Raw genomic sequence first — 26,841 nt, 5'->3', positions numbered from 1 at the left:
TTGGCCTCGGTATACTTGCCCCATGCTGATTTCACAAGTGATCATGATGCCTATGAGAGCAACAATTTGTTTTCAGTCTCTGGGGTTAACTCTCCTCATCAAATTCAATTTGTATACATAAATGACATCCTACATCATCTCTGTGAGATGTGAGAAACATATGTCCTCTTCTCCATTTCACATGTCTACCTCCTCATTCAGTGTGGATCCGTTTTCTTAGTTCCATTGGTTCTAGGCTAATGAGGAGAGTTTCCAGCAGGCAGGACTTCTGGGTAATGTCTGGGCCACATGTCATCTTACTAAAAGTTAGGGAAGTAGCAGAACCACTACTGCTTTCCTTCCTTTTCCATTCCTAGAAAAGTATGAACCACCTTTGCAGACAAGACATAATCCCAAATGCCCAACCTCCATCTACATTAGATCAATACTCATGTCACATTATCAGCTAAAGGCATGCTAACCATAACTATCATTATTCATGAATTTGCCTTTTAAAATAATCTCAAAAAGTAAAAACTGCTAGCCCCTACCCAACTATTCCTAAATAGGAGGAAAAGTACTGACTCTGGGATCAAAGAACCCACATTCAGACTGGACCTGGAGTCAGAAAGTTCCAAGTTCAAATCTGGCATCAGAAATTTATTAGTTGTGTGACCCTGGTAAAGTCACTTAACCTGTCTGTCTCAACTGTAAAATGGGAATAATCACAGCACCTACTTACCTCCCATGGTTGTTATGAGGATCAAATGAGATAGTATTTATAAAGTGCTTAGCACAGTGCCTGGCATTTAGTAGACACTTAATAAATGTTTCTTCCTTCCCTTCCCCAGTGATGTTTACCACCTGTGTGACCTTAGACAAGTCACCTAACCCCATTCCCCACCCCCTACCCCCAGTCTCAGGTTCCTCATCTGGAAAAAGGAAGGTGATGAACTACATGAATATTGTTATTGATGATGGTCCTTAGTTCTCAAAGGGGACCAATGACATCACAAGGGTGATGTCTTGATTTTCTCATGAATTGACTAAAGGCTAGGAAAGAATTGAGACAAAAGATGTCTAAATTTACCATCACAAAAATATCAATCTGGGAAAATGATTGAATGAATGATCATATATAAAGGACTTATATGTGACTTAAACACTGGACAAAAAAAAAAAAATTAGTCCCTGTCCTCAAGGAGCTTATATTCTAATAGGGGAGACAACACACAAAAGGGAGTGGTGGCTAAGGATGGTGAATGGAGCCACTGGGCAGTGGAATGAAGTGCCTTTACTAGAATTAATAATGGTAGTATTAGGGGCAGCTAGGTGGAGAAGTGCATAAAGCACCAGCCCTGGATTCAGGAGGACCTGAGTTCAAATCCAGCCTCAGACACTTGACACTTACTAGCTGTGTGACCCTGGGCAAGTCACTTAACCCCCACTGCCCTGCAAAAAAACACAAAAATAATGGTAGTATTGTTTGGGTTACTTTTGGAGGAGAGGGGAGATTGGAGGAGTGGCAAGGAATAATGCTCCCTGGAGTGCCTTCCGGCTCTGGTTCTCTGATCTTATAATCTCAAGAATGAACCAGACACAGTAGTCAGAAACCTCTTTGGGACCAAAGGAGTCTGGGTCGACTTTGGAGGAAACAATCGTTTTCTACGCACAGTGAAATTAACGAGGTGGAGAAGGGTTACTCACTTATCCAGTAGGTTCTCCCTTGGAATTCGAACCTTGTCAAATATTAAAATCCCATTATCCACACCATGTAAACCTACAGAGCAAACAGAAATACAACCAAATGAACTGGAGGAGCGTAAAGGAAAATCCAAGTTTCTAATCAGCAAATATTGCCTGTCCTACTTCCTGCGTGCCAAGCACTGACTCCAAATACACAGTTCGCTTAACCAAGGATGTCTATATTACTTCCAGAGACATTTTTTTTTTCTCTCGAGCAAGATTATTTACCAGAGTTATGCTTGTTTCCTTTAGCACAGCTGGGCAGCTCCCTGACGGGCCAAAAAAAAAAAAAAGCTTGTTCTGCCTCAGATCTAACATGCTTGGGGGAAGGGGGGAGGGGGTGCAGAGAGAGAATTGTAGGGGGAAAGACCTTATCTGCTTGAGCAGTTAGCAATGGTCTAGAGAAGGAGATTCAATTTATGTTCTAGTTGAATGAAAGAATACAAGGATGCATACAGAAGCCTCTGGAAAGCCAGTTTGGCTCTTCAACAATAGTGTAACTCAAATTTCTCTTCCCTCACCACAAATGCTCCCCCCCATTCCTTCTACCCCTCCCCCAGCACACCTGGCCAGCTTGACGGCAGCTGCCTAGGAAAGGAGGCAGCCTCAGCGGCTGGGAGTCTACCCCATATCCAACGTGAGGTTGCCTAGCTTAGCAGAGCTGCCCAAATCTGCAAAAGTTCATCTCTGAGTGACTCACGAGAGGCTGTCCCCAGCCCCCCGCCCCCCCCAACTAAGGTTTTACTTCTGTCCATAACAGAGCTTGCTCAGCTTGGAGCCAAGCTGTCTGTTTTTGCAAGCTTAAGCTCGAAGTTTAAACTGGAAGAGTATCTTTCTTTATTAAGAAAGAGACCCTTGTTGACTAGGACAGATCCTCATTTCGGTGCCTGAGCAGAAATGAGGACCAGGCTTTCTCGAGCTTTACAATCTCATCTGGCAGCTCTCCACAGGGCTTGGGCCTAAGCCTCTGCCCTATACAAACTCTGATACACTTAAAAGCAGCTGCCAGAGTTCTCTGGCACCTCCATCACAGTCTGAGATAGTAAATCAGGCACATATATATAGGGCATGTTAGCTGAAGTGGATTAAGGTATGCAGTAAGAAAGAAGGAACCTCCCTCACTACCCAACTTCATTCACACCACACAGGGATATACTTAGTGGTATCTAAGGCAATGGATGAAACTCAACCATTCTCCTTCTAGCATCTATTTCTTGGGATATAGTGGATGGGAGGGCTGGACTTGGGAATCAAGATGACCTACCTACCTCAGTCCCAGCTTCTGACACTTGCGCTAACTTCCTTTATGAGTCAGTTAATTTCTGTGTCTCAGTTTCCTCATTTATAAAATGGGGATCATCGGACCATAGATTTAAAGCTGGGTAGGAACTTAGAGTTCATCTAATTCATCTTTTTCGTTTCACAGATGAAGATACTGAGGCTCAGAGAGCTCCAGTGCCTTGCCCGGGCTACACAGCTAGGGAAGTGTCAGAAGCAGAAACTGAACCCAGGTTTTCCTGACTTTTAGATCCAGCATGCTATCAGCTATGGGCACCTAGGTGATGCAGTGGATAGGGCACCAGGCCTAAAGCCTGGAGGACCTGAGTTCAAAATCCAGCCTCAGACACTTATTGGCTTTGTGACCTTAGTCAAGTCACTTAACCCTGTTTGTTCCTCATGTATAAAATGAGCTAGAGATGGAAATGGCAAACCAGTTCAGTATCTTTGCAATAAAATCCCAAATGAGGTCACAAAGAATTGGATGTGACTGGAAACAACTGATGTTGAACATCAGCTTTACCAAGCTTCCTCTGTAGGAATAGTACCTGTAGTCTTTACCTCATGGGGTTGTTTTGAGGCGCAGATGAAATAGTTTATGAGAAGTGCTTAGAAAATCTTAAATCACCATCATCATCATCATCTGTTACTTCTCACTTTTTTTTTTCTTTCCCCTGCCTATGACTGAAATCCGCCAGCGGCAACCAGTGCTGCCCATGAACCTTGTTGAATCTCATTCAACAGTATTCACTCAATGAAAAACAAATGTTGTGAAATGATGGTCACACATAACAAGAGAGAAGAGACAGAAGTCACCTCCCCCACCCTGTCACTTCTTTGCAGAGGTGGGGGACTGTGGGTATAGAATGCTAAATTTAATGTCACATTTTAAAAATATATATTGTTTTGCTGAACTAGGGTTGTGGGGTTGGGGTTTTTGGGGTTGGTTTTTTTTTTTGCTTTGTTATAAGGGATAGCTCCCTGGGAGAGGGTAGGAAGAGAGATACATTGGGAAATATAAATTAAATAACATAAAACAAAAGATAGCAATACAAGTTTATTTTTAAAAAAGCAATTATTCACTGAGTGTCTATTACATACACAGCACTCTGTTGGGAACATGAGAGATGTAAGAAACACTTAGTTCCAAGGAGTTTGTAATCTTTAGAAGAAGAACCACACATGCACATGGTAATGAACAAAAACTCCATTAACCCCCTAGTACTAAGAAATAACTTCGAAGCAGAGATGATAAAGAATGATCAACAACATGAGTAGGTGTGGGATTTTCTACAGTTCTTATAAAGAATTCCCACCACCCTTTCAATTTCCTTTTATGTGTGTTCTTTTCCTATAAAATGTAAGACTTGAGGGCAAGGACTGTCTTTATTTTTTTCTCTATTTTATTCCCAGTGCTCAGCACATAGAAAGTATCCCGTAAATGCCTATTGACTTGACTTACTTGGAGTGTAAGTTGATGAGAAATTTGATCAATAAGTATATACTGAAAGCCTACTCTACACAAAGTCTGTGCAAGACTTCTTAATTAACATGAATATGTGGTGGTATTTGTTGGGTTTTTTTGTTTTGTTTTGTTATGTTTGTTTGTTTTTTTGTTAGAGCTGGGAAGAGAAGTCCCTAGGAGCCATATGGACAGGAAGAGGTTGGTGTTGAATCTACTCACCTTCTTTGTGTAACATATCAATTGCTGTCACTCCAGGATACAAGCTTCCATTTTCATCTCTGACAGGGACAATGAAGCAGTGGGGACCTAAAGAGGTCAGAGAAATGGGGAGATTCCTGAAATGTTTGCTTCTAAAGGGGAAAAATATGAAGCCACATCCATACTGGAGATTTGAGTGTTATTTACAAAATCATTAACAGCTCCCTAAATTCACTCACCTATATAACACTCTGGACTTATGGGCGGTCAGAATAATAGTCTATAACAGAGGTTCTTAACCTGGGGTCCATCGGTCCACAGACAGATTTTAGGAGAACCATAAACTGGGTTTTTAAAATATTTTATAACTACTTTGTTATCATTGTTTTCCTTTGTAATCTTATGTATTTTATTTTATGCTTTTAAATTTTTTTTTTTTAGTGAGGCAATTGGGATTAAGTGACTTGCCCAGGGTCACACAGCTAGTAAGTGTCAAGTGTCTGAGGCCGGATTTGAACTCAGGTCCTCCTGACTCCAGGGCCGGTGCTCTATCCACTGCTCCATCTAGCTGCCCATTTTATGCTTTTAAAAAGATTATTCTGGGGGCAGCTAGATGGAGCAGTGGATAGAGCACCGGCCCTGGAGTCAGGAGGACCTGAGTTCAAATCCGGCCTCAGACACTTGACACTTACTAGCTGTGTGACCCTGGGCAAGTCACTTAATCCCAATTGCCACACACACACACACACACACACACACACACACACACACACACACACACACACACACAAGATTATTCTGAGAAGGCTTTTACCAGGCCATCAGAGGTTAAAAAATTCTAGTCTGAATAAATGTGACTCCAGAACATAAAAATAAACTGTACTGCTTGTCACCTATTCTAAGGCAGAAAGTATAGTCTTAAAATTTACAGTAGGCTTTAAAAATATTATCTCCTTTCATTCCTCACAACAACCGTGGGAGGCAGGTGCTATCATTTTCCCCATTTTCCAGATGAGGAAAACCAAGCCAGACAGATGTGCAAAGACTTCCCCAAGGTCATATGATAAATAAGGGTCTGAGGCTCAATTTGAACTTGAGTCTTCTTAACCTGAGGTTTAGTGTTTTATTCACTGTACCACATACCTACCTAGAATGAAGGTTAGATAAAGATTTTGAAGCGTATTTTATGAGGTAGGTTAATGACATTTGCCAGATATATATATGAAAATCTCAACCATTATCATATTCTAATTTCAGTTAAAGAATTATATGACAGACTGAAAAAACCTGGAATTTGGAATAGGGACAGCAAATTTTTAGTTCCTAGCCAGGCCACTTACTCCCGTTTGAGTGACCTTGACCAAGTCTCTTCTTCTGAGTATTCTTCATCTTCCCAGACTGATTGCTATATGTAAAGGAGAGAGGTACTATCTGCTCAGAGATTAGCCCAGTGCCTGGCACATAGTAGGTTATTAATAAATGCTTATTGACTGACTCATGTTACAGGGCAGATTTTTAATATGGAGCTCAAATGAAATAATGTCTATTAAAGGCATTGTTATCATGAAGCATTATACAGGGTGTCCCAAAAGTCTCAGCACATTAATAGCTTTCAAGGTATTAAAGCTTAAAAATATTCTTTTGGAAGACCCTGAACAAGTATAAGCTGCTCTCAAACTGGGGTAGCAACACAAACCTTGAGATCTTCCATTTATGATGAGTTGTGCAAAGGACAGCAGCATAATGTCCTTCCATGGCATTCCCAATGTACATCTTTCAGCATTTTCACAAGGGGGTCAATGATAAACTCCTACACACAGACATAAGACAAAGGATTAATTTCTTTTTACTTTATATAATTTCAACTCAAGCAAGTGAACAGAGAAGAAATACTTCCTAATGTATATGCTAGGCACTAAACATACAAAGACCAAACTGAAACAGTCCCTGACTCAGGGATCTTAAATCTAAGAACAAGTATGCAAATGATTGGGATTCAAGGGAAAGTGAGAAAAGATACAAAATGAGGAGAGAGTAAAGTATCTAATTATTTGAGGAGGGAGAGATTTCTTTCACCAGGGGGATGGATGGGCCTGACAGGCTTCATGGAGGAGATGGTCCTTACAAATTGGGCTTTAGGGGGCAGTTAGGGGGCATAGTGGATAGAACACCGGCCACTAGATTCAGGAGGACCTGAGTTCAAATCTGGCCTCAGACACTTGAACTTACTAGCTGTGTGACACTGGGCAAGTCACTTAACCCTCATTGCCCTAAAAATAAAAATTGGGCCTTGAAGTAAATGAAGGGACTTTCAACAGCAAAGAAGTCCGCTGGAAGCAAGTGGGAATCACCATAAGCAAAACCTGGAGTTCAGAGAAGGAATAGGAAAGAAAGAATATTTCAATTTGTCTTGCTGGTAGACTACAAACAGAATCATCAAACTCTCAACACACAGGCAGCATTGTTATCCCCAAGGCCAGAACCAAATTGAAAGTAAATGGGAAATATTCAAGAAAATAATTAAAAGCCCAATAAACATCAATGATGTAATATGTAGTTTTCTAAGTCATTTGACACCACTGGACTACAAGAAGGGGAAATGTAGTATGGGATAAGATAGAAATGAATTCTGGAAGCCTTATATTGACAGAGTTAGATTTTGAACTTTTTTTTCAGATAATGGGAAACTACTGAAAATTTTTGCATCAAAGGATAACTTGATCATAGCTCTACTCAGGTGGTGAATGGATTGAAGAGGTCCTAGAATCACAGAATCTTAAGCTTAAATGGGACACTTTAGAGGCCATCAAAGCAAACTCCTCACTTCACAAATGGGAACCCAAGGCAACAGAAAGGGTAAGTAACTGCCAATGCATTCCCATCTGGGATTTGAACCCACCTCCTACTAACTCCAATCCAATGCCTTATCCACTATACAATGCTGCTCTCTTGATAAACCATAGGAAGGAACATTAATTAGGAAGGCTATTTACATATGTTTAATGTGACTATAACATATATAACCTATATCAGATTGTTTGCTATCTTGGGGAGCGGGAGAGGGGAGGGAAAAGGAGAGAGGGAGAAAAATTTGAAACTATAAATCTTATTAAAACTGTTGAAAACTATCTCTACATGTAACTAGAAAATAATAAAATACTTTTATGATTTAAAAAAGGCTATTTACAACAGCCTGGGCAAAAACTGGATGACTGATATATCAGGTGCCTTCTTGCCTTATGCTTCTATGATTCAATAGTTAAGATCAACTACTATATTGTAGGGAGTAATTGCTCATTCCCATGACTTGCAAAGTTAATGATTATTTTTCTAATCACCTCAGGTATCATGTCAGTTCCCCGATGGCAATCTGGGACAGTGAAAAAAGAATTAAGAATCAGAAAGCCTGGGTTCAAATTCTGTCTCTGCTACTTCCATTGTATGACCTTGGGAAAATCATTTAATCTTGTTGAACCTCAATTTCCTCATCTATAAAATGAAAGGGTTGAACTAGATGACCTCTAAGGTTTCCTTTGAGCTCTAACTCTCTGATAAATTTTATATCCTAAAAAAATGGGAGGCATTTTTTTTATCTTGATAGAACAGAAAAATTCATCCTAATTAAGCTTTTCAGACACATTTTTCTTGAGTTTACAAATTTGAAGTTAATAATCAAGATGCTCCCATTTCTTCTTCCATTCACTTTTTCAGTATGAAGACAAACTGGGGTAAGAAATAAGCCCAGGGACTAAGTTCATGCTTTTGCAGTTCAGATGAGCTTGGTTATAAGGTTGACATCCATCAGACTGTGTTGGGAATGACCAAATTCAGTTCCTCAATCCCTGATTTCACACCAAGGTAAGTAGATTTTTTAAAAAAAAAACAAAACAGGGGCAGCTAGGTGGCGCAGTGGATAGAGCACCAGCCCTGGAGTCAGGAGTACCTGAGTTCAAATCTGGCCTCAAACACTTAACACTTACTAGCTGTGTGACCTTGGGCAAGTCACTTAACCCCAACTGCCTCACTAAAAAAAAAAAACAAAAAAACCAAACAATACGGTCCCTAAAAGTCTTAATGTATAAGTCATTTTTTTTTCACATCCTCCCCACATCCCTAAACATACCAGAAAAGTCAGTGAAGGGAAAACTCCCCAGTGACTACAAGCTGTTTACTGAGTAGCTGCTGAGCCCACTTGGGGAGATATTGACACACTGATCTATATTCATTTCTTGTACTATCTCTTGGCTCCCCACTGTCTTCTGCCTAACCCCACACCACCACTAAGGGTCATACCTGCCTCCTTTGTGACCTGGAGTCCCAATAATTTGAAACACTCAGACTTCTAATCAAAAACCAGCACTGCCCCAAACTGTCCAAGACTCCCTCTTGGCTAGATGAAGAACAAAGCTACTAGACAATATTACTCACTTCCTGCTGTTGGCTAAAACCTTGGAACATAAAATCTCCATCTTTATGAAAAGAGACATGTTATTTGCTTTTGGATGAATGTTTCATAATCGCCTCTCAGTTTTCTTGACCAATTAAAATAACAATCAATGGTTCATGGGGGGAAAAAGCTTAGTACATGCAAGCTTTTAGTAGGAATACTTGTAAAAGGACCTCACTCAACTCAGGGTTAAGAATCACGAATGTGCTACTGCGGTTTTTTTGTCTCTAAAGCTACCATCCTCTCTTATTCATACAGATAAATATGTAAAATATAATTTTGGAAAAATATATTTTACATATTTATCTGTATGAATATTTTTATCTTTCCCCAAATCCATAGAATAGAAACTCCAGAGCCTGGAGTCAGAAAGACTTGAGTTCAAATGTGACCTCAGATACTTACTGTGTGACCTGGACAAATTCATTTACCATTTGCCTCAGTTTCCTCATCTGTAAAAAATGAGCTGGAGAAGGAAATAGCAAAGCACTCCCGTATCTTTGCCAAGAAAACTTCAAATGGGATCATGAAGAGTCAGATAGGACTAAAAATGACTAAACAAGTACATACCATTATTTGGGCAGCAAAGTGACACAACCAGTCTCAGAAACTTCCTAGACTGGGTGACCCTGGAAAGTCACTTAACTCTGTTTACCTCAGTTTACCTCATCTATAAAGTGAGCTGGGGAAGGAGATGGCAAACCACTCCAGCATCTTTGCCAAAAAACCCAATGAGGTCACGAAAGAGTCAGACACAACTGAAATAACTGAACGACATGTGCCAAGCATATGTGCAAGGCACTAAGGATACAAGTAAAAAGAAAATCTCTACTCAAAAGAGTTTACATTCTAATAGGGAAGTCAAGAAGAATATATAAAAATATATACAGAATGAATTTAAATTGAATAAATAAAAAGTAGCTAAAGACAAGGTAGTTTGGGAAAGAGGGAATTCTTCAAGTGAAAGGTATTGCTTGAAATGTACAATGAAGGAAGAAAGGGTTTTTGTGAAGCGGCAGAAAGGAGGGTGTGGATTCCAGGCATGAGAGATGGAGTGCTATGCATGACAAACAAAGAGAAGGCCAAGTTGGGTATATCTCAAAGTGCCCAGGGGTAAATTATGTCCAAAAGAGCTGGACAGGTAGGTTGGGGTCAGGTTGAACATGGCTTTAAAAACTAAAGAAAGAGGGGCAGCTAGATGGCACAGTGGATAGAGCACGGCCCTGGAGTCAGGAGTACCTGAGTTCAAATGCGGCCTCAGACACTTAAACACTTACTAGCTGTGTGACCCTGGGCAAGTCACTTAACCCCAATTGCCTCACTAAAAAACAAAAAACAAACAAACAAACAAACAAAACTAAAGAAAAGAATGGATATCTTATGCTAGAGCCACTGAAAGTTAGTTGCATAGGGAGAATCACAGTCAGAACTGAAGTTAAGGAAAATCATAAGGCACTGGTTGGCCAGAGGAAATACGGCATTCAATTTGTACCCTCTTTTTCAAGATCTCTTTGCCTTCTTTGCTTGCTCTTCTGAAGTCACGGTAAGATCAGATCCTCCATCCTATAAGTGCCCTCCTCTCTATATTCTACCATGGTTTAGCCACCTAGATGACTACTGAACTGAGAGCTAACTCGACCTTGTGCCTGGAAAGGAAACAGCATGTTCTTGCAGGGCCTAAACAAGCAGGCAATTTGGGCTGGGGCATGGGTTTCCAGGGGAAAACTGAAGGGCTCCTAAGTGTGATGAGCTAATCCCTCTCAATTTAACTGGGATTGACTATATTGAAAATCTGGCTGAACTAAACCAACATGCTATTGATCACCCCAAGATTATCTCAGATTTCAGATCCTAAAAGTATATAGACTACACTTTCCCTCTGGCCAAGAAACACAGTCTTGGGGCCTAAGAAAACATTCACTGACACATGTTTGCACAGGAAAACTTTTAACATATGCAAGACCTTTTTTAGAAACAGAAACGGACATGCTGAATCCTTTTCAAAGAAGTCTCCAGAGGAGGACGTTGTTTTATCAAGTCAACAAGTACTTCTCAACTGGAAGTGTGACTTAAATTGGGGACAATTTTAAAGTAAAAATCAATTTAAAAATAATAGCCCCCATGGACTATTCCTTGCAACTGGAAACAGCAACAACACTACCACCAAAAGTCTTGGCTTGATGGTGCAGACCTGGTGTGGTGTGGGAGAGAACACTAGGTCAACTCCTCATAAACATCTGATATACCCTGAGAAAGAGGGTTTGAGACTTCTGGCCCAGCCCAGGCTTTGGAAAGTCTGCATAGGCCAGAATGCAAGCATCATAGCTGTATCTATATAATGTATACCATGTGTGCCTGCTATTATTATTATTAATTATTTGTGGCAGGCTAACAAAATGGTCAATACTGTACCAGACCAAGAAAAAAAAAAGGCAACCTTGGCCACAGGCTTTATAGAATCATTTACCTTCTCTGCTCAGTCTCAAGTTTGAGTCAAAGCTTTTTCAAATAAAACTTTCTTCCCTCCAGATCACCTCCATCCCAGCCCCAGCCCCCAAAGTGAGTAAATAAATAAATTAATAAAACAAACCTAAAGGAACCAGTAACCAGAGCATGTAAAAGATTTCAATAGGGCTCAAGGGAAAGAAGGCTCATTTGATATGATATGCTCCAACGTTTTAAAAGGAAAACGCAAAAAATCAGTGAAGGGAAAAATTCATTCTCTATAATGTCAGTTCTCAGGGGCTTGTGTTGATGATGGATTTGTACTCTGTCTGGCTCCCACAGGGGGTAAATGGGGAGTATCACCGGGGACCTCATCATTATTAATATTCAGAGTGCTAAACTCCCTTATCACAAAATGCCATCTGCTAATGCAGACCAGGTAGCAATTCTGCTATTTGGGGATCATGGGACCCAAGTACCAAGAAGACTTCAGTAGGGGGAAAACAGCCGTAGGGAGGATTCCAATTTTTAAAAGGTTTAAAGTACTTTTTTTCCCTTTAAAGTAAGGCAATCACATTCAATGGCTATAATAATGCAGATACAAAACATTAAAAAGGCAGCTAAGCTCAGGTTATAGGCAGTGACCAATACTGGTTCTAGAGAACAGATCATTTAACTCTTCCCTCCCTTGGCAGCGAGTAAAGGGACTAAGACACAGAAGATCATGTGTACTTTCAGATGTGGCTACCAATGTTGGTATGTTTTGTTTACTGTTTTTCTTTAAGATGTAGAAGAGAGTTCTTTTGGCAGGTGGGGGAGGGGGAAGTTATGGTTGGTAAATGTCAGTGTTATAAGAAGCAAAAGACATCACACAAAACATTTTCCAAAAGATAAAGTCTATACCACATTCCTTTAAAAATAAAATAAAATGGGATAGTCAAATCGAGGCTATTATGAGGGAAGTAAGAGAATATGACCTCCCTATATTCAGAAGCCATTTGTCACAGCTAGATGATGCAATGTTATATCTAGAGTCAGAAGACCCGATTTCAAATCCAATCTTAGACACTTAAGAGCTGTGTGGCCTTGGGCAAGTCACTTAACTTCTATCTGCCTCAGTTTCTTCATCTGGGTCACTAGGAGGATCAAATAAGATAACATCTGTAAAGTCCTTAGAATAGTGCCTAGTACATAGTAGGTGCTACTTAAATGCTTATTCCCTTCCTTTCCCCTTCTATCAGTGCATGTGAAGAGAGGATCACCACTATAGGGGAAGAGATGTGTATCCACTTCCCCTTGCTCACAACTGTGGTCATGTGCATCTTAGAGTAAGGTAGCCAATTGAAAAACATCCAATGCCGACATAGTAATTATACTGTTTATGATGTACACACCCAGGGAAGGTTTATATGGACATCCTGGGACTCTAGAATCACGGACTATCAAAGTGGAAAGGAAGCTCAGAGGTCATCTAGTCTAACTCTCCCATATTGGGGAAGTGATTTTCCCAATGTCCTCTGGCTGGGAAGTGGCAAAGCCAGGATCTGAACCCAGTTCTTTTAGCTCCAGGTCCAGTTTTTATTCCACTATACCATAAATCCATCCTTAGTCCTTTTTCTCTTTCTTCCTTTCCTTCTTCCCCATAAAATGATAGTTTATACATCAGCTATCCTATAGTGAATCTACTTACAAGAAGGGTAACTTCATCAATGGGGGAATGGCTGAAGAAGTTTTGGTATATGATTGTGATAGGATATAACTGTGCCATAAGAAATGATGTGGAGGCAATTTCATAAAAAAAAAAAAACAGGGAAGATTTATATGAACTGCTGCAAAGTGAAGTGAGCAGATCCAGGAGAACACTGTACACAGTAACAGCAATACTGTATGATGACCAACTGTAAATGACTTGGCTATTCTGAGCAATACAATGATCCAAGACAACCTCAAAGGCCTTGTGATGGAAAATGCTCTCCACATCCAGAAAAAGAACTGATAAATTCTGGGAGCATATGGAAACATATCTTTTATACTTTTTCTTTCTGGGGGGATTTTTGTGTTTTCTTTTACAACATGGTCATAGCAGAAATATGTTTTGTATGACTGCACATGTATAATTGATATATCGTTTGCCTTCTCAAGAGGGATGAGAAGGGTGGGAAGTAGGGATAGAATTTGGAGCTCGAAATTTTAAAAAATGAATGTTAAAAAAAATTTACATGTAGTTGGGAAATATTGGATGAAATAAAAATATATTTTAAAACAAAGAAGGCTGTCTAACAAGTCTAGCATGGACTCCAATCAGAACCAACAGATTATAGGGCTCTCTATTTAGCAGTCCCCTAATCCAAACTAGGGCATCTAGGTGGCACAGTAGATAGAGTTCTGGATCTGGAGTCAGGAAGATTCTTCTTCATGAGTTCAAATCTGGCCACAGACACTTACTAGTTGTGTGACCCTGTTTCCTATCTGTAAAATGAGCTGGAGAAGGAAATGGCAAACCACTCCAGCATCTTTGCCAAGAAAACCCCAAATGGGGGCAAGAAGAGTCAGATATGACTGAAAAATGACTGAATCACCACAAAAATTCCAAATTAAAACCAAGCCAAGTGGAGCCTCTCTAGTCCAGAGGCATTCTGCAATAGGTCACTTCTGGGCATTGTCTTACTTAGATATATGAAAGGTTACCTTATCTGTAAACCAGGGGGCTTAGAAAGGAGGCACAATGTATATATACATACACATATATACATGAATACATACATATACAGAGAGAGAGAGAAAGAATACACCTACTCTGGAGTCACTTGAACCTGGGTTCAAATCTTGACCCCAATGATAACTTACTACCTAGATGACCTTGGGTAAGCCATTTATCCTCTGGGACCCTCAGCTATTCATCTGTAAAATGAGAGTGATGAACTCGATGGCTTCTGAGGCCCCTCAAAATTCTAGATCTATGATCCTTTAAAAAATTCCTGATCAAAGAATTCATTACTTGTATCAACCCATGTAGGCTTTGTGATTTTGTCAGTGTGGGGACTTAATTTTGCCAGTGCTAGCACAGTGCGGGTACCGCATTAATGCTTATTTGATCAGGAGCAGAAAACATCCAACTGGGGTCAGGTATTTCTTCCCAAGTGGGTCAATGCCCCACAAATGTCACAATGTGCTTACAGCCCTGCACTGACCCTCAATTCAATCTCTACCCAGCTAGGCCCAGCACAGGGGAAAAAGAGTCACTCAAAAGTAAACCACTTCAACTTGGCCCTCCCAATTTAGAAAAGCTTTTCAATACTAATTCAGATTTCCAAAAGAAAACTAAGAAAGAGACTTGAACTCCACACATTTTATATACACACAGACACAGGCATTCCCACTAAATAATTTTTTGAAAACACTATATCTACTCTTTGTTGTTTGAATTTACATATTTCTTTTGCTCTTAAAAGTATTTAATAGCTAAAAAGGTATACAAAATAAATCCATTTACCTCCTTTACACAAGAATGATGGGGGGGTGCAGCTAGGTGGCATAGTGGATAGAGCACCAGCCCTGGATTCAGGAGGACCTGAGTTCAAATCCGGCTTCAGACACTTGACACTTGCTAGCTGTGTGACCCTGGGCAAGTCACTTAACCCCAATTGACTCACCCCCCCCCAAAAAAAAGAATGATGGGTGTGGGGTTGCAGCTAAGTGGCACAGTGGATAAAGCACTGGCCCTGGATTCAGGAGGACCTGAGTTCAAATCTGGCCTCAGACACTTAACACTTACTAACTGTATGACCCTGGGCAAGTCACTTAACCCTCACTGACCCTCCCCAAAAAATGATAAGGAAAGAAAAGGTGGCAGAAAAAGTTAGGAAATCCTTGTCCTTTGGCTTAAAAAAAAATAGGGAACTAAAAGATAAGCATACTGTGATGTCTGGATGAATGTTAACCTAACATATGCCTACAGTTCAAACAGAGGTGTTTCCTGGCCTGCTCAGAGAGAACTATGGTGTAATCAGTAAGATCATGGGATAGCAAGGCATTGTAGGATATAATTTAGACCTGTAAGGGATCTCAGAGATCATCTAGTCCAATTTCCACATTGTATAAATTAGGGAACAGACTCTAATCTAAATTCTGTCACTAATTAGCAGTGTGACCTTGAAAAAGTCATTTCCCTTCATTGGGCTTCAGTTTCTTTGTCTATAATATGGGGGAGAGAGAGCAAAAATGATAGATGAGATGATCAAAGAATCTCAGAACAGAAAGAGGCCTCAGAAGCCATGCAATCCAAGCCATATCTCACTGATAATCTCCTTTACAACATATCCAACAAGTGTTCATTTGGCTTTCTCTTGAAGGTTTCTAAGGGGAAATCCACTAACCTCCCGAGGCAGCACATTCCCAACATTTAAAGCTGCATAAAAAGTGGAGATCTGTCCTTAGATGGAGCTTCAATATGCCTTTCATCAACTACCATCCATTATTCCCTGACTTGTCCTCTGAGGCCAAGCAGAACAAGAATAATCCCTCTCCCATTAGACAGCCACCCAAAACCTGAAGATAGCTATCATGTCCCCTTAGTTTCCCCTTCTCCAAGCTAAACATCCCTATTTCCTTTGACCCGTCCTAGATGATGACCTCCAACGGTCCTCCCAGCTCTGTGATTTTTTGCTTCTATGTTTACCTTGCAGAATAAAACCGGAGAGATTTCTTCCTGACAGCTGAGTTAATTGCTTAGCAACTCAAGGGAGGAGAACCTGGCCAAATACATTATACCACTTACCGTTTCTTTTCCTCCTGAATAGGACCCCCCTCCTGCTAAAGAAGACAGTGAAATACCTCAGGGAAGGCACCAGTCATTACACATCCCAATCTGCATATGCTAGAGTGACAGGTGAACCTGGAGTTAATCTAAAGCCACGGAACACGCACACACGCACACACACACACGCACACACACATATACCCCTCATTCTTTGGTTCCTAATCAGACTGATGGGATTTTAATATCATTACAAAACAATGCCATGGAATTATTACCTGAGCATTGAGATCAAAAGTTGCTTCTGTCTGTATGCCCCTCACGTTGCTACCGTGACCCCGCTCGGTCATCGCAAACATCCCTGTGTATTTCTGCTCCTGTGTTTGATCAAAAAGAAAATACATTCACATCATGGAATCGTAGCTTTAGACCTCATAGGTTACTGTTTTTATTTTACAGGTGAGGTGTTCTTAAATGACTTCCCCAGATCATATAGAGAAGTGGTGAATTCAGGTTCTCTGGCCCCACTCTACCACCAGCCATTGAGAACATAACTACACCTTACTATTCACTGTTGTAGGTTTGCAGTATCCATAAATACAGTAAAGTTGATAAGATCAGGGGACATTGGTTTTCATTTTCGTTTTTAAAGTTAATCAAGGAAGAGCTAACATAAACTAGAGACTTAGCATTACTCAAGGGAGAGAAAGAAGGCCCTGAGTTCTGATCCTGATATACTCTGTAAAGCTAGACGAGTCTCTTATTCTTTCTGTGTTCCAACACCCTAATCCAAAGATCCAGAAAAAGATCTACCTTCTAGAGATTCTTGAGGCATACCACACACAGAAATCTTCACTGCTTCTTGCAAACACCTCAGGGCTAGCCTCTCATAATGCAATGCAACGAAATAGCTCAGGAGTCATACCATACCTGGAGTGGCTGGAACCACTTAGCAACATGTCCTGGGCTCCCAAGATTCCTGACGGCCCCACCAAATAACCAGTAAATGATGCCACACTGAAAAAAGTCAAGAAAATACCGTTAGCAATACTTAACATCCATAAGTTATCGATTAAACTTTCTTCAGCAAGTATCTACTGGGCAAAAGCAGTATTCTGAGGCCCGTGGGGATAGGAAAGAAGTATGAGTTAGGATCTTTGACTTCAAGTACAGGCATACATAGGGAAGGGTGACTAGAGTTTTTTCCAGGTCACCAAAATTTAGAGGAAGCTAACAGTACTTATATTCCTTCAGGAACATAGAAATAACCAACTTAGTTACCCAGTTGATGAATGAATGGATAAGTAAATGGATGGATGAATGAATAAAAAAAAGAATGAATAAAGCAATTATTCTTGTCAATAGATCTAGTAATAGATAATTAGCGTTTCTCTACCCACAGACTCTCCACCATATGCCTTATGGTATTTTGGGATCTCTTACCCTTGGGAGTTGACCCCCATCCTAAATGAGTTTGTCTTTAAAAGCTGATGTGGGGTGGCTAGGTGGTGCAGTGGATAAAGCACCAGCCCTGGATTCAGGAGTACCTGAGTTCAAATCCGGCCTCAGACACTTAACACTTACTAGCTGTGTGACCCTGGGCAAGTCACTTAACCCCAATTGCCTCACTAAAAAAAAATTTAATTTAATTTAAAAAAAAAACTGATGTGAAGGAGCTTGCCTCAGGTACAAAAATTGCTCAATATACCTCTACCTTTAAGAGGTTTAAAATCTTGTTGAAGAAACAAGATTCATATAAAACAAATAGGGAATTAACTATACATAATAATATATGAGTAAGTGCATCAATGGACAGTGTAGTTAACAAGTAAGAGGGCAGGCCAGGACAGGGTGAAATCCATGTGGTCCAGAGGAGCAGAAGGCCTCCTGGAGCTCCTGGGATAGTCAGATAAATAGGAGGTGGACATGCAGAGAGTAGGGAAGAGGGAGTCAAGGACACAGCATGAACAGAGCCCAAGAAATGAGAATGAAGACATGAAGGCAAGGCTGGGGAAACTCTAGCCTAGAGAGGAGAGGGGTGCCTGTGCCTGTTGAGAAAAGTCATCATGTTTTATAGATGGTTCACTTATTTATAGATTTTGAAATCAATGAAATATTAAGAACAAAAGAGCTGTTTATATTCTACTTGGCAGATCCTCCAGTTTAAAATATATCATGAGTTTTTATTGTTGTTCAGTCACTTCAGTCATGTCCGACTCTCTCTGACCCCATTTGGGGTTTTCTTGGCAAAGATATTAGAGGAGTTAGCCATTCCCTTCTCTAGCTCATTTGACAGATGAGGAAACTGAGACAAACAGGGTGAAATAACTTGCCCAGGGTCACACAGCTAGTAAGTGTCTGAGACCAGATCTGAACTCAGGAAGATAAATCTTCCTGACTCCGAGCCTGGCACTCTATCCACTGTGCCTTCTAGCTGCCCCTATACCACATCTTTACTAATTTTTTTTTTACAACTAACTTCTAAATACAATGAGACTTTTATTAGAATGACCTTAATGCATCATTGGAAGACATCTAATGTCCCAATCACTAGATTATATCTACAATATAATTATTTTGGGTTATCACAAATAGTGTTAGAAGCGCCAACTTAGAAAGAAGGATTCAGTCTAAATGGTCATTTGCTTGTTTTTCTTAAATCATAAACTTTTCCAGTTTATCTTTTTTAAAGACTGATTTACAATATCTATCTCTTGCTTAACTAAAACAGATTTAATGTTCTACTGAGCCATTTAATCTGGTTGTATATACTGTCTTTCCAGATATATACGATTTCTTTTTGATTTTTTTTCTTTCCCCTTAGAGAAAAGAAAAGAAGGGGTGACACAGTATAGTGGGAAAAGAAGTGATCAGAAGATATATGTTTAGACAGGCGGAGCCAAGATGGCAGACAGAAGATATATGTTGAAATCTCCACTCAGAGTTGCTAGGTTAGTGATCTTAAGAGAGCCACAACTTAGGTAGGGAGAATGGGGTTTTGTCTCATGTTCAATTTAGAGGGCACTGACAGTGCTTGAACTTCTCTAGCCTTATTGAGATAACAGAACTTAACACTTAGCAAGCACAATTAGCTCAAATAGGAAGATATAAGATGGAAGAAGTTCCTCTCCTTTGGCAGCTTTCCTGGCAGTGGCCTCCAATGGACATCCACAGGTCTCTGTCTTCCCCCCATCCTTGTTGTTTTCATATTGTTCAGTAATATCTGACTCTTTGCAACCCCATTTGGCTATTTTTAGTAAATCTAGTGAAGTGTATTGCCATTTCCTTCTCTAGCTCATTTGACAGATGAGGAAACTGAGGCAAACGGGGTTAAGTGACTTGCCCAGGGTCACACAGCTAGTAAGTATGTGAGACCAGATTTAAACTCTTGAAAGTTTTTTTTCTTTTTCCGTTATTTTTTTGGTGAGGCGATTGGGGTTGTGACTTGCCCAGGGTCACACAGGGAGTGTCAAGTGTCTGTGCCTAGATTTGAACTCGGGCCCTCCTGACTCCAGAGCTGATGCTCTATCCACTGCACCACATTCACAGGAGGCCTGAATTGATAACATTTGCCGTGGATGCAGAGTCTCCTAGACACAGTTTTAGATACTGAGCAAGTCATATTTGCTTTCCTGAGTCTCATTTTTTCCATCTGCAAGATGAAGAGTTAGACTAGATGACATCAAAGGGTCCATTACAGCTCCAGCTCCTATAACCCGATGAAACGGGCTTCTCACTCACATATTTGTAGATTCCATTCACTAATTGATGCCAGGACAATGCCACTAACTCCAGTCCAACCAATAGAAGGACATGCTGCTGAATGAGTCAGAGGAACATGACCTACTGCTAGTATGAAAACTGAGCACTGGGGAGCCATAAAGGTATCCAATGAAAGCTGTGACTGGAGACATTTGGTTGGCCGCTCAAGTGTGAAAAAATTCCAGCATTTTTCACCAGCACAACGGCAACCAGCCTTTGACTGCAATGAAGATGGTCAGGTCAAAATGACCGAATCAATCAGTGCTTATAGGGTCATGTAGATATAACTTAAATGAAAGGACTCACACATATTTACCCTTTGTCTTATCCAGAGTCATGAAGCATTGAAGTCGCTGGGATCTTTTCTCTGAATATTGTAAGGTAATTGGATAGGTTTTTAAATACAGGACTAACAATTTATGTGCATTTTTAAACCCTGACCCTCACATTTCACATACTCATTTTTTCATTATTCTCAATTCTGGCCTTCACATGGGAAGACCCACAGGGAGTAACTAGGCACCAGCCTTGAGTTGCTTTGTCAATAGGGAAGTGTTGAGTCTTCTACCTTCTCTTTGGCCTCTTTGTTATCAGTGACATGATTATGGGATGGATGGCTGAGATGAAGGGTACCACCTGTGAACATGTGACAATTAGACAAAGATAACTGGAAAGCAAGAGGATTTAAACCACTGGTTAAGAGTTAAAGGACCTGGGGCAGCTAGGTGGCACAGTGGATAAAGCACCAGCCCTGGATTCAGAAGGACCTGAGTTCAAATCTGGCCTCAGATGCTTGACACTAGCTGTGTGACCCTGGGCAAGTCGCTTAACCCTCATTGCCCCCCCTCCAAAAAAGTATAAAAGCTCAATTGAAACACTGCTGCTAAAGAGACTGAGATCATAGGTATGATGAGAGTCAGGTAGCTATGGGTATGAACTAATTTATTGGGTCTCAGTTTTCTTCTTTGTAAAATGGGAACAAAATTACTTGCATTACATACCTCATAGCATTGTTTTGAGGAATGTACTTTGAAAGACTTAAAAGTACTACGTAGCTGGTTATTTGTGTGCTGAATCCTCTGATTAGAATGTGTGCTTCTCAAAGTCAGGGACAGTGTTTTGCCACCTCTAGCTATCCCCAAGTTAGCATCTCACAGATGCATGCCACTTGTGTCAAGGGAAGGAAAAAGGATCTGCATAAATCCATCCCTGCTACTGGTGACAAACTTGGCACCTACTGATGGTACATCAGTAGCATCATCTTTGTTGGTGAAAATCTAGCATCATCCTCCTTGATGTGCATCTGTGAATAAGGGCAGCAAATGGCATACAGTGAGCTCTGGCTGTGACTGGGGATGGAGAAATGGGGAAAAGTAAATGCTTCAGTGGAGATGACCTCCATGTCAATGTGGAGTCTGTTTCTGAAACCTCCTTTCCACTGTTCTGTCTTCCCTTGCCTACAGAAGGGGCTGCGACTGAGACTGGATGACCCTAGCTCTGGAAGATGGCTTTGGGGACAACTCTAAGTCTGAGGGAACAGGCCACGAGAGTCAGTCAACAAATGTTTCAAGTGCTTACTATGTGCAAGGCACTGTGCTAAGGATACAAAAAAGGCAAAAGAATAAAAAACAAACAAACAATCCTTGCCTTTAAGCAACACACATTTGAATGGAGGAGACAGCTTATAAATAACTAGGTACATAGTATTTTAAGTCTTATAAAGTACATTCCTCAAAACAATGCTGTGATGTAATGCAAATATTTTTGTCCCCTTGTACAAAGGAGCTACTGGGCCCAGTAAGTCTGTCAACAAGAGCTTTATTTGTTATTAAGAACTTACAATTGAGTGAATGGGGCAGCCAGGTGGTGCAGTGGATAGTCAGGCCTGGAGTCAGGAAGACCTGAGTTCAAATCCTGCCTTGGATACTTACTAGCTGTGTGACCCTGAACAAGTCACTTAACCTTGTTTGCCTCCATTTCCTCATCTGTGAAAATGAGTTGGAAAAGGAAATGACAAACCACTCTGGTATCTTTGCTAAGAGTGTGGTGGGGAAGGAAGTAAAATCCAGCTACAACAACTGGATTGCATTCACCTTCTTTGCTTGATCCCTTTGTGTGAGCCCAGTTGTAAGCTGGAGGAGAGTGGGGTCATGAAGAGTCAGAGATGGCTGAAACAACTAAACAACAAGAATACTGAGCGAATAGAAGCAACCAGGTAGCTCAGTGGATAGAGCATTGGACCTAAAGTCAGAAAGATGAGTTCAAATCCAGCCTCAGACACTTAGCTCTGTGACCCTGGACAAGTCACTTAACCTCTGTTTGACTTAATCTCCTGGAAAAGGAAATGGTAAAGCACTTCAGTATCTTTGCCAAGAAAACCCCGTGGACGTTATTGGTGTGATATGGTCCACGGGGTCACAAAGAGTCAAAAATGACTGAACAAAATCAAATTGGGCAAATACAATGGAGTGACTGTTTATTGCAGTCACCAGAGGCCATTTCAGGAGCCCAGCTATTAGCTTGGGTTGGGTGTCAGTTGAGGGACAGGGAAGAAAACCGTAAGAGGGACTTGGGCTGTTGGACAAGACCATAGATGACTCATCATCTGTGATTCCTTTTTTTAGGTACTACTGGGACCCCAGCAATATTATGCGGATCCAGTTCCCTGAGACCTCATTTATAGTGTAGTGAGACTAATAGGCTCCCTAAATGAATTCTAGACTATTTCAATTGATTTAGAGATATAAGGAAACTTAAATATTCTGCTCATCTTACAGAGGGAACAGAGATGTCTGGAGATCTTTTCATCCGTGAGGAGAAGGGTGCCTTACTGCTACCTTAGAAATGGGGGTGGGGGAGGGCAAGTGGCACGAGGATGTCTAATAACCCTGAAGGAGAATGAAAATGAGAACATGAGAGAGAGAGAGAGAGAGAGAGAGAGAGAAACACACACTCAAGGATCATTAGGAAGAAGAGAAGGAAGCACGTCACACTTCTTTCAACAGTAAAGTGTTTCCAGATTGCATCCATTTTTTTGGCAGATCTCAAGCCTTCTCTGGGATCTCTCCCAAACTAACTAGATTGGGGATTCAAAAATCCTCAGCAAACTAAGCTCCTTTCCTAGGCATACCTCTCTCTCTCTCTCTCTCTCTCTCTCTCTCTCTCTCTCTCTCTCTCTCTCTCCATTCCACCGTGAATCAGTTCCCTGTGCCAGACTTTAGCTCCTGCCAGGATTTCACTGCTACAGTACAACTGTGTTTATCCAAAGCTCTCAGGGACACCCAAAGCCTTTTAGATAAATAAAGGTTTTGATGGAAAAAGTAAAATGTATTCTGACCTGCCAGGATGGAGCTGACTTTGAAGGATTCTAGATCTGACACCACTCTCCTCCAGCTGACAACTGGGCTCACGCAAAGGAATCAAGCAAAGAGGGTGAATGCGATCCAGCTGTTCCAGGGCTGTGAGAAAACCTGGGACGCCCTGACAATCACCCAGCTGGAGGCTCACCTCTGTGAGCTCCCAAGGCCCCACCAAAGAACTTGTACTCCTCTTCCCTCCAAGATCTGAGGAAAGACAACTGTCCCCTTTGGGACACCCTTAGTGCAGTGAAATACTGGGCTAGACATACCATGGACTTGGGTCAGTGTGACAAAATTCCTTTGTTCCAAGTCAAATCAAGAAGCGCTTATTAAATATCTACTGCATATCAAGGCACTCTGCTAATCATTGGGGATACAGAGAAAGGCAAAAATACGGTTCCTGGGGGGCAGCTAGGTGGCACAGTGGATAAAGCACTAGCCTTGGATTCAGGAGGACCTGAGTTCAAATCTGGCCTCAGACACTTGACACTTACTAGCTGTGTGACCCTGGGCAAGTCACTTAATCCTCATTGCCCCCCACACACACACACACAAAAATATGGGTCCTGCCCTCAGGTAGCTAATAGTCTTAAATTTCTACAACTTTTTAAGATATCCCATCTGAGGAACTGAGAAGAGAGAAAAATATTCCTTCATAGAATGACACAAAGGTTTTCTTTAAAGTGAGCATCTGAAGTGATTCTGCACTCATCTTTAGTGAGTACAGAAAGATCATTCAAGCCTTAATCAGGCTTTTAAAAAAAACTCACCCAAACATCTTGCTAGGGTCCTCAGAGAAAAGTTCTCAATGGCTCCCACATGCCATACATTTTCCCATGATCCCAATCTAATTTTGCACATCCTAAGCACATAGAGAGAGGGCGTGGGAGGTGGGAATAAGGAGGAAGTGAGCAAGTAAAAGACGTTGCCATGACAATATTGAACAGATCTAAGGCAAAGGTCCCCAGCCTTTAGGGGAAGAGGAATTATTTCTTATTTTCTCAGGTTCCTGAGATCACAAAATATGCCAATTGAGGTATCCCTGTGCAGTAGTCCTGTGATCAGCTCCCTAACCAGAAAGCAGATGTCACAAAAGCTTCATTGATCAACCATTAGAGGATGTCTGTTCTAGATAAGAGCAGCTAGGTGGCGCAGTGGATGGAGGGCCAGGCCTGGAATCAGGAAGTTTCATATTCCTGAGTTCAAATCCAGCCTCAGACACTTACTAGCTGTGTGATAGGCAAGTCACTTAACTCTGTTTACCTCAGTTCCTCATATGTAAAAATGAGATGAAGAAGGAAATAGCAAACCACTGCAGTATCTTTGTCAAGAAAATCCCAAATTGGGTCACAGAGAGATGGAAACCACTGAAAAAACGACTGAACAACAATTGGTCTACATTCAATTAAATTATATTCAACACACATTTATCACCTACTGTGCAAAGAAGACGGGAGAAGAGACAAAGCTTAACTAAGCTATAATCCCTGTCTTCATTGAATTTATAGTACAATTCAAAGAAAATAAACATAATTCTAGCATGATCTAACATAGAAGTGTATAAGTGAGGTGCAAAGTATTTTATGAAGTGTGATGGGGGGAAAGGTCATTAGTGGTTCTAGGGAGTGAAAGGAGGGAATCAGAAAAGGTAGAGCAAATCACAGACAGAAAGCCATAGTGGTGTCAATAGGCTTAGAATCTGACCAAGTATCCAAGCAGGTACCAGCATGTTCAATCTGCTTGTTGGAGACCCCTACTTTGAAGAGTTTCTCATTCTGTTATATGGAATAGTTATCTGTTTTAGACAGATAAGCTCTAGGAGGGCAGGCACCATGTTTTATTCTCTGTACAGTGCTTTGCACATACCAGCTGTCAATAAATATTAGGGGCATCTGGGTGGTTCAACAGATAAGAGTACTGGACCTGGAATCTGGGAGACCTGAGTTCAAATCAGGTCTCAGCACTTACTAGTTGGGTGACCCTGAGCAAACTACTTAACCCTTGTTTGCCTCAGTTTCCTCATTGTAAAATGAGAATAACCATAGCATCTACTTCCCAGGATTGTTCTAAGGATCAAATGAGATAATCATTGTAAAGAACTTAGCCCGTTACCTGGTAGATAGTAAGCACTAGATAAAAGTTAGCTATTTTTATTGAATGAATAAATGATTGAATACAAAGAATTTGTGATATTATCAGTAGTCCACTTGTAGGAATGCCATACACCAACACAACTTAAAATCAGTCTAGGGGCAGCTAGGTGGCACAGTGGATAAAGCATCGGCCCTGGATTCAGGAGGACCCGAGTTCGAATCCAGCCTCAGACACTTGACACTTACTAGCTATGTGACCTTGGGCAAGTCACTTAACCCTCATTACTCTGCCCCCCCCAAAAAAAAATTCCATCTAAAGGAGGTCTTAAGGAGTTGTCTGAGGCAAATATATGTTAAGTGACTTGCCCAGAATCCTTCAGACAGTAAATGTCAGGGGTAGGATTTGAACCCTATGTCTTCCTGACTCTATGTCCAGCATTTCCTCCAATATGTCACGCTGCTGATCACACGAATGAGCGAAACAAACTAAATCTTAAGGGACTGGCATCAGTTGTGTGCATACTGACTGAAAAATCCATTCCAACCAGTTCCTTTTGCTCTGAGTGTCTTCCACGTTCTAACCTCTAACTGTTTAGCAACTAGTGGAATCCTGTTAGGTACTCATTACCTCTTACCTTTACTCCTGTGGCCATGTCTGCAATGGAAAGGACCTCTCCAATAACAAGACTTCTCTTGATAAAATTCTTCTTTTTTTCTGCCTGAAACAAAGCATAGCTCATGTTAAGTTCTCATTTATGTTCTGATTCCCCGATGGCCAGCAACTCCCATTGGAACTGTGAAGTCACTGACTTAACCAGAAGAGCGTCCCTGGGCTTCTACCACTTGGGCCCCTGACTTCTTCATCTGGTACCCCAACAACCAACCCCAGTCCCTTTAATGTCTCTTGCTGGATTGTGGTCTGATCCCACGCACTTCTTTCGAGTGTGGCCCCTTTGAAGACAGTTTTAGAAACGTGGTGGGTGTTTTGAGTCAGTACTAATCACATATTTAGAAATTCCCATCCTCCTGCAACCCCGCAGATTTAAGAATGCTGGGGAAACACTTTAGTCAGAAAACCAAATGCAAATTATTTTAGGGTGCTTTTGCTCATAGTGCTTTAAAGATTTCATACCAATGAAATCCTGGATTTGAACGAAGGTCCTCTGCTTTTTACACTGTGCCAAATTGCTCTGTTTAAAATGTTTTACCTACATAAACTCATTTGAGTTCCACAAAAACCCTCTGATTATCTCCATTCTACCAAAGAAGAAACTGAGGTTCAGAGAAAGTAGGCAACTTGTCCATGGTCACAT

At 41.0% G+C, this 26,841-nt stretch overlaps 1 protein-coding gene across 1 annotated transcript in view; it reads right to left on the bottom strand.

Moving 5' to 3' along the window:
- The window catches only part of ACOXL (acyl-CoA oxidase like), a 536,612-nt gene that overhangs the window by 437,546 nt on the left and 72,225 nt on the right, over positions 1–26,841 (bottom strand). The window contains 9 exon segments of the mRNA XM_043984906.1: positions 1,687–1,759; positions 4,688–4,774; positions 6,363–6,396; positions 6,398–6,444; positions 6,447–6,461; positions 6,464–6,476; positions 16,593–16,691; positions 17,245–17,331; positions 26,164–26,247. Of these exon segments, the coding sequence (XP_043840841.1) occupies positions 1,687–1,759; positions 4,688–4,774; positions 6,363–6,396; positions 6,398–6,444; positions 6,447–6,461; positions 6,464–6,476; positions 16,593–16,691; positions 17,245–17,331; positions 26,164–26,247 (539 nt within the window).

Source organism: Dromiciops gliroides, chromosome 2 (assembly GCF_019393635.1).
Source record: "Dromiciops gliroides isolate mDroGli1 chromosome 2, mDroGli1.pri, whole genome shotgun sequence".
In the NCBI taxonomy this organism is placed as follows: Eukaryota; Metazoa; Chordata; class Mammalia; order Microbiotheria; family Microbiotheriidae; genus Dromiciops; species Dromiciops gliroides.
This window is presented reverse-complemented; position numbering and strand designations above follow the sequence as displayed.